Source organism: Prionailurus viverrinus, chromosome C2, assembly GCF_022837055.1.
Source record: "Prionailurus viverrinus isolate Anna chromosome C2, UM_Priviv_1.0, whole genome shotgun sequence".
Lineage (NCBI taxonomy): Eukaryota > Metazoa > Chordata > Mammalia > Carnivora > Felidae > Prionailurus > Prionailurus viverrinus.
The window spans coordinates 19,158,084-19,176,721 of record NC_062569.1 but is presented as its reverse complement, the minus strand read 5'-3'; the positions used below and the strand labels follow the sequence as shown (position 1 = coordinate 19,176,721).

Here is an 18,638-nt window from a genome sequence, read left to right as displayed (position 1 = left end):
TTCTAAATCAGATCGTGGTTGGGTTCAACATCCTGCAAAATCCTTTACACAATTGCTAAGAGCTTTGAACTGCTTCAGAGCCCCCTGTGCTGTCATCTCTGGGAGTCATCGGATGTGCTCCCACATGTGCTTATAACACAGGCCCTTCTTTCCTGCCAATGCCTCCCAGGGCCAGAGTTGTGCCTCTGTGCCAAAGCCACTATGCTGCTGACTCCCACCCCCTTCCACTGCCACTGAACTGTCAACTCCCTCCGCATGGCAATGGCTGACTTCTTCCCCCTTTTGTGATACACTGTACAATTGCTGTCCATCCAGAACCCTATAATGTCAAATATATTTTATGGGCAAATAGCTGTTAGTTCTAAGTCATGGACGTTTCCCCCCTTGGACTTAACAGCAGCCTACAGGGGCTTGAGTTGGAATAATCAGGGAGCAACAGATTTTATGTCTTGCTTACAACCACCTTTATCCAGAGTGATGTGCTCATTGTCCTTAAGTACATATTCTTCTAGGTCTCCATTCTTCTTTTTTCTTTAAGGTCCATTCTTCACAGGACACTCCTTGGCCCCTCACTGAAATATCCCTGCTCCTCCCTAAGGGCATACCTGACATTCTGAATCCCAGATTAGACAAAGCTGTGGCCTTGTCTTCTTCCCTTTCTGTATGTGCCCCCATCCTACATGATTCCATGAGTGAGGGGTGAGAGCAAAAAATTAGGAAAGTAAAGATAACAAATGAAAAAATACTTCAGAGGAGGGAAGGGTAAAGAACAACGCGGTGTGGATGGCTTAATTATAATTTTTACGTGAATTTAAAAAAATTTCAAAATGTTGTTTATACTAAGTAGCGTGACTGAAAGAAGTACTCATGTAATTTAGCGCTAACAATGTAATTGGTCATCCTCCACAAGATTTCACTGATGAAAACCTAGCCTGTATATCAGGAACAAATATCCAGCAGCTTTCTGGTAGTATTTGCAGAACAATCTTTATTACTCATTCAATGCTAATTATGCGTTTTGAGAGTCAAATTCAGAATAAATTATGTATACACTATGTAAAGATATTTACACACACACCATGTGTATCAGTCGATATTCTCCAACTCACGAGTTAAGAAGCAACTTGCTGTGCATGCTCTTGGCAAAGTTAGGCTGAGGGTAATTGGGGGGGAAAGCATATGTTTGCCCCTTCCTCTGAACGAGTAGAGAGATAACTGTATTTAGCTCTTCCATCTGAACCTTCCTCAGAGGTGCATAAGTCCCTAGGGATGCAGTTTTGGAAGAAGTTGGGGGGTGGCCAGAGACAGCCAACTCTTTGAATTCTTATGTATTCTTCAGAACATCCTTCAGTGGGGCTCTTTCTCTTACCTTTCAAAGAGAGAGGGAGGAATGATGGGCATCAGTAAGAAAGTTAATACTCAGTTCACTCTATCCGTAAATCTCCAAAGGACTCAGGCATTTGTTTTGATTCCTGAGGCCAATCTAGTATAAGTTGAGCATAGCATGAGATTGCATATATAAACTATTAAGCAAATGCAAATGGAACACCCAGGGGCAGTGTGTCAGCTATGATCCAAAGCCCAAAGCTTATAACTTGGGTCAAAGTGGAGATGGTGAGCAACAGCATGAGTAAAGGAAGTCAATTGAGTTAGCGAGTCCAAGGCAGGTGGACAAACAGAAATCTAGTGTCAAACTATCTTCGTGAATGTGGAGTTCGGCTGACAAAGAGGCCAGGCGAGTGCGCAGCTATGGAGGTGAATAACTTGCATCACTCTTCAGGAAAGAACTCGCCTATCAGATGCAAGGGGATTAGTTAGCTGACAGCTTCCAGCTATAAGTGCCTTCAGGATCCATCTTACATTTTGAGTCAGGGACACGCTCTTCCCGGGCAGTCTTAGCAAATGAGTACGCATGATGGAAGCATTAGCATCTGGCCATTTCTGCCCAATGTGGAAGTGCTTTGCGGGCAATGTCTGTTCTGGGGCTTTGGTTTGGCTGGACAGGCCTTCCTCAGAGCCGCACTGGAGCCTGAGACTCTTCCCACCCAACCCTTCCTCCTTCCTCCCTCCTTTCACCGGTGTCAAACCTGCATAGTAGCCTGAAGGATGTCACTGTCTACTCCTGCTACTTTCCTCTATTTTTTTTTTTCATGGATAAATAGTTAAATCTCTTCCACTCGTAACTACATCTTGGTGTCTGCTTTCTGGAAGACTCAGCTGATTACAGGAGGGATGCCAGTGTTCCAAGACACTGCACACAAACCATCTCTACCAGTAAGATAAATCACTGACTGGGGGCCCTGACACTTGGCTTCTCTCATGATACTGCCTTTTCATTTGCCCTTGGTTTGAATGGGAATCCCAGAGAACCCAAGGAAATTGTTCATCGATAGGGTACTTATAGTAAGTCCTGGTCAACAGAAAAAATATAACAGAATAGACACAAGTGAAAGGAGCACAAGAATCTTTATTCTTCTCCGTTCACAAAAATTGTGCCCTCCCATGAATATGTGAATGTACTAAAAACCATCGTTATGCATTTTAAGTTGGTGAATTGTATGGCCTGTGAACTACATCTTGATAAAAGTGTCCTTAAAAAACTGTACATTTCCAAGTAGACAAGGAAATACCAAGATGACTGTAGAGGAAGATAAAGGCAATAAGATAGAGAGTAAATACTTTCTTTTTTTCACTTTGGCCATATATAAAGAGATTTCATAGTGTTTCTTCATGCAGAGAGGGCCAGAGGGTTCATAAAGCTCTGGGAAATATTCATTAATATACTTTCTGAATTTAAATTGAACAGAAATAGTGATGAGCTTATGCATTCTTTGAAATGGCTGTTAAAATGAATGACATGGAACAATTACATCTACTTCCCCAAGTTATGGGATTTGAGGAAATGGCAGTTGAACAAGTTGGTGTATTCATTCATTTGACCAACATGAAGGGGGTGCCTACTCTTCATCCTAAGTATGGTCTCTTGAGCCCTCGAGTAGCTCACAGCAAACTAGGGGACGTAGACTTTTAAACAGTCTAGGATGCTGGGACACACACTGCGAGACTGCGAGACTGTTTGCAAGAAAAAGTGGCAAAGTCCAGAGAGATAATAGCATCAGACTTGAGGGTGATGTGACCTGCTACTTAGCAAAGCACTAGGAAGACTCGTAGCTCATACCTGCGTGACAGTTGTTTTGTTTCAAGCTCTATTTAAGTTGCTTATATGTATTAACTCATTTAATCTTCCCTCTTACCCTATGTAAGTATCAGCTGTTAAAATAAGCCCCACTAGTAGACAAGGAATCTGAGCTAGTGAGACGATAAGTACCTTGTCCATCATCACAGCGTGGGAGAAGTAGAGCCAGGATCGTAAATCCGGACAGCCCACTTCCAGAGGATCCCTGTACTGCATTAAGATGGGCAAAATCAGAGCAAGGCTTTCCTTCTGTCTTTGTCTGCTTCAGAGGTTTTGCTAAGTTGAAATGTTTTTTACTTATTGTACTAATAACAGTATAATAACTTTAACAAAGAAAACCTTATCTATAATCTCATTGCTCAACGAATCTCTGACTCTTACATATCATCATTCTTTCCTTTGTTCTGATGATAGTCTTTTCCAGAGCAGATTCTCCCTATCTTATGGTATCTAAAGATGGCTCCTCTGAACCACCTTTCCTTTTTTCCATTCCTGGCCTATGCTCACTCGAGACCCTTTAGCCAGATAATATCTCAGCACCTACTCAAGCTCCTCTGTATTTCTGGGGAAGTTGGAGGCAACAGCCCATTTCCGCAGCGAGTGGGACTCCTGGCCCCAGAGAAACCACCGCAGCAGTAGCGTCTTTGATATGTAGGGGACTTGAGGGAACATCATCATCAGAGAGCAGAGAGCATGTGTGTTAGTTACGTATTGCTGCCTGAGAAGTTACCCTCAAAAGTTAGTGGCTGAAAACAACAAACATTATTGTCTCAAGGTTCAAGAGTGGCTTAGCTGGATGTTTCTGTCTCAGGGTCTTTTATGAGGTTGCACTGCAACTTTGTTGAGCAAGTTTGCAGCATCTGAAGGCTTGACTAAGGTGGATCTCCTTCAGAGTTCGCTCACGTGGGTGTCAGTGGGAGATGGCAACTTCTAGTCCATCGGCCTCTCTGTAGGGTTGCTTCCAATACGTCAGCTAGCTTCCCTCAGTGTGAATGATGAGAGTGAGAGAACCAGCAAGCCACCAAGATGGAAGTCCTACTATCTTTTATATACTAATCTCGGAAGTGAGGTACTATCACTTCTTATCATTTATTAGCCAGCCCTAACATGATGGGGGAGGGGACTACCCTAGGATGTGAATACCTGAGGCAAGGGTCATTAGGGCCATCTTAGAGACTGACTCCCATACTTAGGCAGGGGCCAGGGGTGGGAGGAAAAGCCAGACTTCTGTGTCTGCATCTTAACTTATGGGAATGGTGTCCACTGATGTTTTGCAGTGTGCAGCATATGTAACCACACATAGCAGCCCAGGTGGCAGTCCCTCACCAGGTGGCAAAATCAGGGGTATTTGTCTTCAGCACTCTTCCATTACCTGTTAGGAATTCACTTATTTATTCATTCAACAAACATTTTTTTATTAAGTTTAAAATTTTAATTCCAGTATAGTTAACATACAATACTATATCAGTTTCAGGGGTACAATATAGTGATTCAACAATTCTATACATTACTCAGTGCTCATCATGGTGAGTGTGTTCTTAATACCCATCATCTTTTTTACCTACCCCCTCACCTACCTCCCCTCTGGTAACCCTCTGTTGCATCAAACATTTTTAAAACACCTGTAACATGCGTCTGTATTGATAATGTCCTGAGTAATGGGGTCCTAGGGTCTCAGCCTAACAGGGCTTTGCTTTTCCCACATCTGTGTTTTTCTTCTGGATTTCCAAGACATTCAGAGTGACCACAGAGTGCCCTACAGCCCCTTTCAAGCAAAAGATTATTGTCTTTCATCCCATTTTCACAGGGTCCTAATCTTTGGTAAACTTAAGCTAATAATGATATTTCCTTCAGGGAGCACAATCCAAATATTTCACAGTCCTTGACCACTGGGTGCCTAATAAGAGTGGAAACAGCCTAAACAAGGGCTGGCTCTACCAGTATGACACATTTTTTGCTGAAATCCAGTCCAGTTACCCTCAGAGAGGTCTTTTCTAGCACACCCCAGTCATGCTAGAAAACTAATTGTGACTCTACCTACTCATGAAGTTGGCAGTAACAAAAGTTATAAGATGAGCCCTACAAAAAATATTCCTGTTTGCCAATGCTAGGGGTAAAATGGAGGCAATATATTGAAGTCCAGAAATAAGAAGTGTAGGGAAGGAGTGAGTTTATGATGATGGATTGATGGACCAGAGCAGGAAATACAAGGCAGGTAAGCTATTTGTTTTGGAGACGGAATTTGAGTCTTAGGGGAGAGGACTTGAGAAAAATCAAGTGAAATCTGTTAGTAACACGGGACTCATGTTAATGTGTTCTGAATTTCACAGACTCCAGAGCCAAACTGCTGATTTCAAATCCCAGCTCTGCTACTCACTACCTATGTGACAGTGGGCAAGTGACTTAATCTCTCTGAGCTTCAATGTTCTCATCTGTACATCGGAGTTGACTGAATGAAACCAACCTTCTGGGGTGTTTGTGAGCTAGTATATATGAAGTACTTGAACTTTGCCTGGTATAAATTAAGAACACACTAAGCGCTAATTATTATTATTGGAGAAATTAAAACAATGTCTATTGTGTAATCAACAGAGGTCAAGTTCATTCACTGCACCAATATTTATTGAATATATATATAGCAATGAACCTCAGACAACAAAATCCTTGTTCCCAAGGTACTTCTATGTGGAGGAGGGAGGGAGGGAGGAGCAGGGGAGAAATAGAAGACTAAAATAAACAAATAAGTAAAAATATACTATTTTAGAATTTATGATGATGATCATGCAAAAAAGAAAGCATAGTAGGGGTTATAGGAAATGCTGGAGGTGGGGAGAGGTGAAGGGAAAAAGGTTCTAGAGACAGGAGATTTTTAAGTCAGAAGCGTTGAGGCTGAGTAATGTTTGGTGTGTCCCATTCTGGCTGGAGGGAGATGAGGATAGGGTGAAGTTGTACAATGTGAGGTCAGAGGGGTCCTAGTTGAGGGTAGTGGGCAGATCATGTAGGGCCGTGCAGTCATTGTAAGAAATTTGTCTGTTGCTCTAGGATGGAAAGCCATTGGAAGTTTTGAGAAGACGAGAGACCTAGATTTTAAAGGACAACTTAGACTATTGTACGTTGGGATGGAGGGTGGGGGGGAATGGAGGGATAGTAGGTAGTCAGGTAGGAGTCTCTTGTTGAGAGATGATGGTAGCTTGGGTTAGGGTATTAGCTGTGGGGAGGGAGGTGGGAAGAAGTGGATACTTTTCAGGGTGTATTCAAAAATTTAAGGCAGAGTCAACAGAATTTGCAGATGAATTGGATGTAGCTCGTAAGACAAAGAGAAAGGTCAAAAATAGGGAAGTTTTGTGAGGACAGGGATTTTTCTCTTTTATTCAATGTCATATCCCAACCAACTATACAGTGCCTATTACTCAACAGGCATTCCCTGACTTAATGAAAAGGACAATTCTGATTTGTATTATATCCTTAACTTCCTAAGTTCAGTAAATACGATACAACAGTGAAAACAACTGCAGATAAATGCAGTATTGTTATTTGCTGTAACAGAAGAGTGCTTTGTTATAAAATATTCATTAGAAACAAACAAAACCCAACAGGATATCCACCTGAGTACATTTAAGAGTTCTCTGTTTGGAGAAAAGCATAGAGACCTAGAAAACGGGGATTCCATCATCTATCTTCACCAAACCATTACAAAATGCACTAATACACAATGAGTCAAATGAAAATATTAAAATACACATATTTAACGATGTAAAATAAATTTTTCACACATTCAAGACAATCTATCAAATGTTCTATTTTGGTCATATTCTAATATTAAAAAGCAAATTTTGTGCATTATGTCATCTCTTTCTGCTAATATATTGCACCATGTGAGAGGTATATATGGCTATATAATTGATAAGAATCTCAGAATATGCTAATTGGTAGTCTTCCAATACATATTTTAGAGTCTAAGGGCAACAGGGCCTGTTGATACCCTTGAGTGATGCATAGAAGAAATACACAAGAGCACACCCACTTTTTACTCAGTAGTGATTTATGGAGGTTGGAAGCCAATACCTGCTTTTGCCAGTTTTCAGGGATGCAATGAAGTAATAGTTTTTGAAGAAAGCATTTGATGAAAGGATTTTCAGTTCGAGACACATGTATGGATCTTGACTTGCTCCTGTCCTCAGGGGTCTTATTGCACTGATTTCTTTAGGCTGTTTGAGTTGAGCTGGACTCTATGGAGGCTATCTGCAGCCACTTTCCCCACATACGGTGCCAGCTCCAGAGTATGTCACATATATAGCGACAGGTCCTATATAGGAGAGATCTAGGAGCAGCAATAGCAAACATTTGGCAAAAGGAGCTAGGGTTGGAGGTGGGGGAAATTTTGTGGAAGCTGAGTTTGCATGACAGGTGTGGGTTCTTTTTTTTTTTTTTTTATGGTTATTTGGGGTGAAGATTATAGGGGAACATGACGTTCCCTCAGGTCACCCACAGCACTGCTACTGTTCCCATTGCCTTTAACTGGGCATTAAGGCAGCTCCCACTCGCTCTTTCACCTCTCTCCCAAATATCCTCCTCCTTTCTCCTCTCTCCCGAATATCCCAGGGTTAAAATGGCTTGGAGCTCTTAGTACATTCTAGGCCAGGACAACCCAAAAGGCAGAAGGATTTTACTGTTGCAGTGTAGGGTAGAGAGTCTGGGTTAGCCTTCGCGAACTTTCCAGGCTGGTGCGAAGTTTTCTCATCTTGGGTGCATGTGGGAACCAAGCGTCTGAGTTTTGGTTAATATGTCAACAGGGTCAGTCCCTGTAGTTACTTTGCGAACACTGTGAGGCAAGTGTGAAGCCCACGGCTGCAGTGGCTGAGGGTAAAACGCCGCACCCAGCTTGGTCTTAGGGCAATTCCCCTTCCCCACCCCCCCAGCCAGCATTGCCCTTTAATGCGCGTGCCCGTCAAGGTCCCCGCGTCCCTTCCCCTCAAGTCGCCTCGTTAGCCTCTGTTTCCCTGTCCTCTCCTGCTCCCTGCCTTTCCTTTTCCGTGGGACAGCCCTCGCCCACCCCCGCCACGGCTCACTCGCGGGACTCGGCTGTCACTTTACTTTTCCGTGCCGCCTCCCCGCCCCCTCGCCAGGCCGGCCGGGCAGTTAGCCCGTGCGCGCGCCCGCCACCGCCCCCTCGCGGCCACGCGCCGGGAGGAGGCGGGGCGGAGCGGGCTTGGGGTGCCGGGAGGCGCGCGGCGCGGCACGGCCGACGTGGGGCTCGCGCTCTCGCGGTCTCTCCCGGGCGGGCACGCGCACTCGCGGGCGCGCGCGCGGACGGCCGGGCGGAGGCAGCGTCTCGCGGAGGCGGTGGCTTCACTTTCCAGGAGTCAGGGGCGGCCGCAGCAGCAGCCGCGGGCAGCAGCCTCGGGAGCCGGAGCTGGAACGGCCGCGGGCAGCGGCGGCGGCGCTGAGGGTGAGTCCGGGCGGGCGCGAGCGCGGCGGGGACAGGCGTGGCCGGGCGGCCGGGTGCGTGGTGCGCGGGTCCGGCTTTCGGTGACAAGACCGTCTGCGGGGACACCCCGTCCTCGGCCCTCCCAGCGCCCCCCCTCCGCCCCCCGCCTCCGCAGCCCTCTTTCGCAGCGCTTGGGCTCTAGCCCGTGACCTGCGCAGACGCCCCTCCCTCAGGTATTCGCCCGGGCCTCGCCGGTGCTCCCCCACTCCAGTCCCCGGCGTCCTCCCTCTAGCTGGCGTCCCCCCTCTAGTGGGCGTCCCCCCCCACCTCCTCTCCACGTCGCAGGTCTCTCCTTACACCAATTGCGCCCTAGTTCTCTCCTTCTCTGCTCCCCAGCGTGCCCCATTCCCGGCGCCCCCTCCCGCGAGCCTCCTGCCCCTGTTTCTCGCCCTTTCCACCCCTCCCCCTCCTTCCTATCTCCCCCCCCCCACCCCCGCCCGCCTCGTCCCTGCCTGTCCATCTTCTACCCCCTTCCGTTCTCAGTTCCCCATCCTTCGCCACCCTTCCAGCCCCTTTGCTTTCCCAGCCGCATCCTGGAACTAAGTCTTTGCAAAAGTACTGGATAAATGTCACGGTGGAAAGTGCCCGGCTTGATCTTTTGCTATTTTCCCTAATTGCATAATTGCTGCACATGGTGTCTCTCTGGCGAGTGCCGGGTCTGGCGCCGCCACCGAACCCCGTGGCCCTCCTGGAGAAGACCTTGTGGGGTGTGTTTGTGTATGCCCGGGTGTTGTGTTGGTCTTTTGTGAAGCCTAGCGCTTGTCACAGTTTGGAGCCGAAGCCCATTTTTCTCTGGTCTCTTCTCTGCAGCCCCCACTGGCCTGGTTTGAAACTGGATTCCCTCTGCCCTCCTTCCCCCACTTCTCCCCCTCTCTTCTCTCATAATGTTTTGATCCTTTTGCCCTTTACCATTTCTAATGAAGATAAAGCGTAGCTTCTTGTGGGTTTTTTTTTTTTTCCCACGACCAACCAGAAATGTCCAATCCATCTTCCCTTAAGGAAATTAAGGCCGCTTTAGAAAGACATCATCCTGTGCTCGGTGGCTGTTAGACCTATTTGCATGTTTTCAAGATTCATCGTTTTGTATTGTGTATTCTTGAGAGTTTACTGAAATATTTTTATTTAAAAGTACAAAAGAAAGTGCTAGGGTTTACCTTCAGATTATCTAGCGCTTTGGAAAGATTTTAAGGTCTTCTTAGTTTTGTTTTGTTTTGTTTTTATTCCTGATTCTTTAAAAAGTATGTTTCTGTATATGTGATAATTCAGTCTGGACCTTGCAATTTAAATGATTGTCTCACCGGTTTGGACGCTCTGGCTCTTTAGTGTTTTTGCATATGGGCTGATGCTGACGATAGTGTTTAATGTCATAGCCCATTATATCTCCCCCAGAACACAGCGCCTTTTCTTCAAAAATTGTATTTTATTTTACATTTTAGGTAAGTTCAGAAATCTGAGTAGGAAGACAAATAAGATATCAAAAGACAGGATTAAGCGTTTTCCTGTTGTAAAAGCTCAAATGAACATTTGCTTTTGCAGTTTTATACCATGAGATACAGTTATAAGGCTTATCTGGACAGTAGTTGGATTTATGAAGTGACTATAGTTGCTTTTACGTTATCAGTTATATTTATAACCGAATCATTTCATTTTTATGGAACATGTGAGTTTCATTTATTATATTGCTGATTTCCAGGACTGCATGTAATTACGACATAGAGTACACAGCTATAATACAAGATTATTTTGTGTGTTGAAGAAGAAACAACATCCAAACTTTTAATATAACATGTTTGAGGAAAAGTCCACCTTTCTATTTTATGTTTAGAAACCAAGATTTACTTTGAGTCCATAATAAAAATAGAAATTGGGATATCTTATTAGCTTTGAAACTATCATTGAAGAAGAGCACTATGTTTATAACTCTGGAATTTAAGTTTATCTTCCTTCTATGATTCGATCAAATTAGCTAAGTAGGAATTAATCTTAAAGATAATTTAAAAATGCTGATTTAGAAGATAACTTTAAAGACTTTTAATTCACGACTTTTTATTCATTTGTATTTTGGAAAGACAAAACAATTTCATACTTATACCTAATTAAAATGCTTGTAGACTGCTTTTTCTTCGTAAAAATTAGTTGTCACCTGAGTGGTACAGTAATTTTTTTCCAATACTTTTTTCTGTACTTAGGCATTTAAAAACCAAAATCAGTGGAAATTTGCCTTACTCTTGATATTTGAAAAAGAAACGAAAACTTTGTTTCTAAAAGTTTCTGTAGTGGTTATTAGTGGTCTCAGATGAATTTCTTATCCGTAGGTTAAGATTCAGATGAAATAAAGTTGTCTTAGGTCAAAAATGGAAATGAACTATTTTTCTTTATTGTGAAACTATAGAAATTATACCTTTATTTATTTGGGTTTCTTTTTTTATAGAAAGGAGCCAAACTTGAGTATATCATCATATGATTTCTATGTATAAAATTAAAATTTGGGCAAGACATGGTATTAGAAGTTAGGGTAGTGACAGGAGGTGATGAATATGCTGTATTTCTTGGTCTGGATACTGGTAACACAAGTGTGTTCAGTTCATGACAGTTCATTGGCCAACACTCACCATTTTTGTACTTTTTTGTCTATATGGTACACTTCAAGAATTTTTCTTCAGCCAAGGATTTCCTCTACTACTTATCCTCTGTTGGCCTTCTTTTAGTATCCACATATTCAAATACTTCTCCATTCAATTCTTGATCTGTCAGTTCTCTAGACTCCCAGTGGCCAAACACACTGAGACTCAAATCCATTTTATTAATAACCACTTTATGGAGATGTATTCCACATACTGCAAAAGTCACTGTTTCAAAGTATACAGTATACTAAGTGGTCTTAGTATATATTTACAAGGATGTGCAACCGTCACAACTCTCTGATTTTAGAACATTTTCAGCACCTCAAAAAAGAAACTCCATACCTATTAGCACTCACTCCCTACTTGGATATTTTTAATAGTTTTTTTTTTTTTCTTAATTTTATTTAGTTAGTTAGTAATCTCTACACCCAGTGTGGGGCTTGAACTCACAACCCTGAGATGAAGAGTTGCATGTTCTACCAACTGAGCCAGCCAGGGAGCTCCATAATAGTATTTTTTCATAATTCTCTGGAGAGATTAGTCTTCTGATATTCTGGAGTGGTGTTTGAAAGTTGAGTTTGGCTCAGATTGAGTCATTGAGTAATCTTTCGAGTAATTATATACTCATAGCATTATTATTGTGCAAACATACATAAATAAGAACATTGAGAAGAATGTGTAGCTTTATAACTAATGTAAGATAGAACTGAAACTCTAGGCATAGATTATTAAACTGAAGGACCACGTTCAGTAAAAAAGAATTTTATTTCATTTAGGCTTCTGTATATTTTTCATACAATGGGTTGCTTCTGGTTTAAGATGTATAAAATCATTTCTCACTCATTTCACATTTCTTAAAATATTGCCAACAGCATTTTGCTATATCCAAGGACCTTTCCCTGAGAATTGTTCTCTTTCTCACTTCCATGCGCATCTGCTCTAACACGCTTTTATGTACATACTTAAAAGATTTTGAACTTCTGATATATTTTAACTGAAAGAAGCTGGAAAAAAAATCAATGTTAAATCCAAGGATAAGAATTAAAGTGAAATAAAAATGAAGAAAAAAAGCGAGAAATATATGTTAGGACTGTTACAGCTAGACTTGAAACATACTGGTATAAAATTTCAGTATTCTATTAAGTGACTTTAGTGCTCATAAAAGATGTCACAGCTGTGGAGACTGATGATCTCCATTTACAGAACAGGTAGAAGAGCAGTCACATTTCTCCGTCAGTGTGTTTTCAGAGCTGCTTGTACAGACGTATTTTTGTTTGGCCTGGGGGAAGGGAGCTGTTGGAGTTGAGCGGGGTGGTGTTGTGTTTGTGTGATGTGTCTTTGAAGGCATTCAGTATCTTCTGTTGACTCTTCACCTCTCTGCATCCGGATCATTCTCTTGCAGTGCTTTTTGGTTTGTCTTACCATAGAAATTTCAATCCATTAAAGACTTGTATTATGAAATCACTTTCATTTAGAGGAAGCTGTAAGTTAAATCTTCAGTGGTGGTGAATTTTCATCACCGTCAACTAGCTATACATTTAGACTAATTACAGTAATAAAAAACAGTGCTTCATTTGAGGTATCTTTCTTTTACAAAGTACTTCTTAGGTGTCGGTAACATGGTGAGCACAAGGCCCTTTTGAGTCTGGACATTGATTTGTCAGTTTGGTTAGAGTTGTCAGTACACTTTAAGCTAGTTTGGTTGTAAGGAATGTCTTCATAGAAACCAAACTCAGGAATTGATTATTATGGAATGACAGTTCAGAGGGGATATCCCTTTTCACTTACTAGAATTTTTTTGTATCTGCTAGCCAGGTTATAGCAGTTATATACCTATGTATCAAGGTAGGTATTAAGGAAATTGAGTTGAGAATTAGAGCTGCTTGGGGAACATGAACTAAGAGCAAAGGGAATTTGAAAGTCTTTAGGGATATTTTATCCAAGGCTGGAAAAAAAAGAATCCTTCACCATCTCAATACAGTCTCCATTTCTTGTGAAACACAGTTGCTTGGTATATTGCTCGATCAGTGCTGACACCATCATATGGTTCAGGTTTTATTTAGAATCATGCAGGCCTCTGTGTTCTTTTGTGTTCTTCTGTTATCAGAAAGGTTACTTAAAATAATTGACTAGCTTGGAGAATTTTAACTTAGTAGTTTTTCAGAATATTTAGAGTTGTACAACATCACTATTATCTTTAAAACATTTTTTTTAATGTTTATTTATTTTTGAGAGAGAGAGACAGAATGTGAGCAGGGGAGGGGCAGAGAGAGAGACAAGGAATCCAAAGCAGGCTTCAGGCTCTGAGTTGTCAGCACAGAACCTGATGAGGCGCTTGAACTCATGAACTGTGAACAGCATGAACCTGATGAGGCGCTTGAACTCATGACCTGAGCCGAAGTCGGATGCTTAACCGACTGAGCCACCAAGGCGCCCCACAGCATCACCATTATCTAATTTAAGAACATTTTCATCAACCCAAAAGCATACTTTATACCTATTAGCAGTCCTTCTGCATTCTTCCCTCACTCCTACTCCCTGACAACCATTTACCAACTTCTCTGTCTGTGAATTTGCCTATTCTGGACATTTTGTGTAAATGGAATCATACAGTTTATTGTCCTTTGTGACTGACTTCTTTCAATGAGCATGATGTTTTCAAAGTTCGTCCATGTTGTGGTGTGTACATATTGTACTTCATTCCTTTGTATGGATGCATAATACACTGTTGTGTGGCTATGTCACATTCGGTTTATCCATTTATCAGTTAGTGGACATTTGAGTTGTTTCCTCTTTTTGGCTCTATGAATAATGTTGCTAAGAATGTTTTGTGTATACATTTTGTATGTTTTCTTTTTTCTTCTCAGTACGTTTTGAAAGAAAAGTTTTGGCAGCTCCCAAAGTTGTTTTGTAAATGACCACCCTGTTCATTTTATATTAGTTTTACTTATTCTACTTGCAGGCTCTCTTCCTCTGTTCTAGAGGTAACTTACTGTCGTCCTCCCACAACTAAATAAATGATCTTTGATTTTTAATCCAGGATCTAAAATGTCCACTGAGGCACAAAGAGTTGATGACAGTCCAAGCACTAGTGGAGGAAGTTCTGATGGAGACCAGCGTGAAAGTGTTCAGCAAGAACCAGAAAGAGAGCAAGTTCAGCCCAAGAAAAAGGAGGGAAAAATATCCAGCAAAACAGCTGCTAAATTGTCAACTAGTGCTAAAAGGTACCTTAATAATTTTAACCTTTTTGGTTTTAGTATCTAGTTATCATCTTAAGTTCTCTCTTTTGTATTTAATCATTTATTTGGGATACAGATTCATAAATCTGTATATTGAATACATCTGTAATGTAATAAGTGTAATGTAATAAATCTGTATATGAATAGACAAATTCATAAAAATACATATTCATTGTGTGTGTTTGTATTATTTAATAAGTGAGCATATATAGGAAAACGTGTGTAAAAGTGTGGTAGTTTGGTTTACTTGACCATAAATATTTTATTCTGTTCAGCAACATGGAAGAGTGAGTAGGAATCTGTTAAAATAGTTTTTGAATGATGTATATTTTCTACTACTTGTTAGTAAAGTTAGAAATGCTGAAGTTAGCAACAAACATATCTTGGTTTCATTATATAAGGCAGTGGCTCTGTCTTGATACAGGTTTTTTTTTTCTCTAGACAATAGATACATCTGGAAGGTAGATATTTGAATGAGTCTCTATTACCACATCAATTGCTTATGAGGACTGGACTCACCAGAGAATCTGCTTTAATATTGTTTAATTATAGAATGTGTCTTGGAAAAGAATTTAGAAGTAAACTAAATTTAATACAGTTTTTCCTGATTTTGTGGTTTAATGGTCTTATTTTCTAATACCTTTTAAAAAATATCAAATAGGAAGCATAATGAAAGCATTCTGTAATTTTTAGACATAGTAGAATGTGAATGTTGAATGATAGCTTTATATTTATTGGATAGTATGAATTAGGAGGATCTGTTTCCTGATGATCCAAAACCATTATGGTGTAGTAGACCTTGTTTCCCTCTGGTGTGGTCAATCCACAGGATTGGGAAGAACCTTCTCAGGCCTCCTGGTGGGACATGAGCTTCTAGGGAGAGATGTTGGGGTGATAGTGAGTGGTCAGCAACTTATTCCAAGGGACTAGGGTAGTCAACTCCTTCCCAGAAGTGTGTTGCTGGTCTCTGATCTCTCTTGAAGGAGTGGTGTGAAAGTCAGGTAGCCTCAAGCTTTAACCCTCTATACTAGAACATGCCAGTGTGGGAGAACAGGGTTCCGTTTAGTTTTGCTGTCTCCCCACAAGTCCAGAGGGCTTTAGTCGGCTGACCCGACGACCCCTCTGCTGGCTGGCCACAGCACAAAATGACCTGCTGCTGGGAAATGTGGGGTGGAGTTAGTATGGATAAGAAAGGTAGGAATGGAGAAAATATGACATTAAGATGAAAGAAAGGAGGTTGGGGTGAGTGAGTGGATAAGAGATACTCAGTTATAGAATATACCTGCATGTAAATGAGGAAACTGTAATTCAGTCATCAGCTTCTGATAATAAGGATTTTCACAGGGCATCTTCAGCTTGTCAGAAAAGGGAGAGAATGGGCTGTCCAGGTCTGTGGGAAGTAGAGTTGGGATAGTGCTTTGCCTGGGTTTGTGCTCAGTTGTCCCATGATGCTAGTTAGCAAAGACTCCTGTCTGTTTCATGAGGCCCTGCCTTTCCCCCTCATTAGGAGGATCTCCATAATCCCTCAAAATCATAATTGAGTGATGTATCAAAAGACCAAATTCTGTGTGTGAGAGATCATTAAGTGTACAATGTGTGAAAGTGAGGATTGCATGATTTTTTCAAGTACATGGGTAATATTTTACTTTATTTTACTACAGTGTGTACAAAGTATAGATTATAGGGGCACCTGGTGGCTCAGTCGGTTAAGTGTCTGACTTCAGCTCAGGTTATGAGTTCAAGCTCCACATCAGGCTCCATGCTAACAGCTCAGAGCCTGGAGCCTGCTTCGGACTCTGTGTCTCCCTCTCTCTCTGCCCCTCCCCCACTCGTGCTCTATCTCTGTCTCTCTCTCAAAAATAAATACACATTAAAAAAAATAAAAAGAAAACCCCCGAAGTATACATTATATAGTCAAACCTAGTCCTTCCCCCTCCCCTTTAAAAAGAGGGTAAGACCTGGTTTTGAGATAGTACGTGTGTGTAAAGAATCCAAGACAGTGCCTGATCGGCGCATAATAGTAATTGGTATTATTGCAGTGGTTAGAGTAGGAAGTGTTGTCTGAGTTAAAAGAGAAAGCTTAATTTTTCACTCATCTTTTCCTCCAACTTAGTTGATAGTGAAGTTATTTTATTTTTTTTTCTATCTTTGCTTAAGTTCTAAGAACTCAGGAAAAGATTGAGAGTCAGGAAGGCAGACCCACATCTTTTAAATTCATCATTATATCTATAGTGCCTACCATAGTAGAGTCACAGTATTTACTTACAGGTGTCTTAGAACCTTAATTTGATTGTAGGGATTGGCTGTTCCATGGGTAATTAAGATCCCAGTACTAATGTGTGCAGAAGATTCAAAGTTAGAGATCATTTCAAAATAAAATTCTAATTTATTATTGTTAATTTTTATTCAGATGAGAAGTCTTTTCCATATAGTGTCATTTTATAAGAGATAATTTATCAGAAGAAGTACACAGCTTGGACTCTAGATCTGGGATCTGGGTTTGATTGTAGGTTCTGGCATTTAGCAGCTCTGTGATCTGAGATACATAATTTAACGTTTCCAACCTCAGTTTCCTTTTCTGTAAAATGGGGATAATAATGGTACTTCTTCACAAGGCCGTCATGGGGACTAAATATGATAAAGCATTTATTTGCCATCTAGTAAGGTCTCATACAGTGGTGCTGTCATTTATAGACCTTGTGCCACTTAAAGTCTTGTAGATGTTTTTTAAGTTCATTTGATAAACTTTAGGAAAATGAGATCTATGTTAACCTTTGAGGACATAATACTATTGTTGAACTAGAAATACTCACATGCTGTGATTATGTGTATTTTATGTAACTCAAGAAAAGTACTTTGTACATAAGTGCTCAATTGCATGAAATGTGCTGTAACTGAAGAACTAATACTTTTGTGTAGAAACGTGTTTTAAAAAAAAATCTCAGTTTTTAAGGTATTATGGAAGAGTGACGTAGAGTATAGGAATCGTTTAAGTGGACACTTTATTTAAACAATGGTTGGGGCGCCTGGGTGGCGCAGTCGGTTAAGCGTCCGACTTCAGCCAGGTCACGATCTCGCGGTCCGTGGGTTCGAGCCCCGCATCGGGCTCTGGGCTGATGGCTCAGAGCCTGGAGCCTGTTTCCGATTCTGTGTCTCCCTCTCTCTCTGCCCCTCCCCCGTTCATGCTCTGTCTCTCTCTGTCCCAAAAATAAATAAACGTTGAAAAAAAAAAAATTTAAAAAAAAAATAAAAAAAAAAACAATGGTATAAGTTAATTTCATCTATTTTGAGGTAAGAGGAAGATTATAGTTACATATTTGATCAGTTTTTGCTCCTTGGCAAGAATTTGTTTCTTAAAAAATTGACGTGCTTTTATCTTGATAATGTCTATATCACTTGTTATATTTGCAAGTATGTAGTTGGACTATGTCTAGCAGTGACACATTTTGATGATTTTATTTGATTGACTAGTCAGTTCAATAAAACAGTTATTTTGAGCTCGTCATTGAATTGACTGTACTGCTTTCAAGTGTTGACACATCTGTAACTGTGAATTTTAAATCACATTTATTCCAAATTAACTTTGTTTGGAGTAGACATTGTGATTTTACTGGACATACTGCTATTTGGTTTTAGACTCTAAATTTTTGTCAGGTTGAAGGGTAGATTCCAGTGTGTTCCAGCGTAAACGTTTATTATAGTTTTCTACATTAGAATGAATTAGTACTCTTTATAGATAATCTTTTATAATTACTTCATCTTCTTGATTCTAAATGTACACATAAAAACTTTTTAATGTTTCTGAAATCAGGATGCATTGTCCAAAAGTATTTATTGAGGATATCTTAAAAATCACGGATATATAGTTTATATCACCATTCAGAATTAAACTTTAGGCTTATTATGTGCATTGACTCTGTCTTTTCTAGGTTAATTCAGAGACTACTTTGAAATTTAAAAAAATTTAGTGATTAATTGAGTGGTGTTTTTCTTGATAATAATTTCATTTTCAAAGGTTTTGACCAGTTGATTCAGTTGGTTAGGGAGTTCTCAGGTGGCCAAGGAATACAGTCCATTTAAGAATATAGAAA

General features: G+C 40.9%; 1 protein-coding gene across 4 annotated transcripts in view; it reads left to right on the top strand.

Annotated features, from left to right (window-relative positions):
• Positions 1 to 8,417: 8,417 nt before the first annotated feature.
• The window catches only part of UBE2E2 (ubiquitin conjugating enzyme E2 E2), a 380,850-nt gene continuing 370,629 nt past the window's right edge, over positions 8,418 to 18,638 (top strand). For 2 of the 4 annotated variants that reach the window (XM_047874547.1, XM_047874549.1), the window contains exons 1-2: positions 8,418 to 8,645; positions 14,349 to 14,532. In XM_047874547.1, the coding sequence (XP_047730503.1) occupies positions 14,357 to 14,532 (176 nt within the window). In that variant the 5' untranslated portion in view covers positions 8,418 to 8,645; positions 14,349 to 14,356. The remainder of the gene's footprint in view (positions 8,646 to 14,348; positions 14,533 to 18,638) is intronic. The other 2 variants (XM_047874545.1, XM_047874546.1) reach the window with 2 other exon arrangements.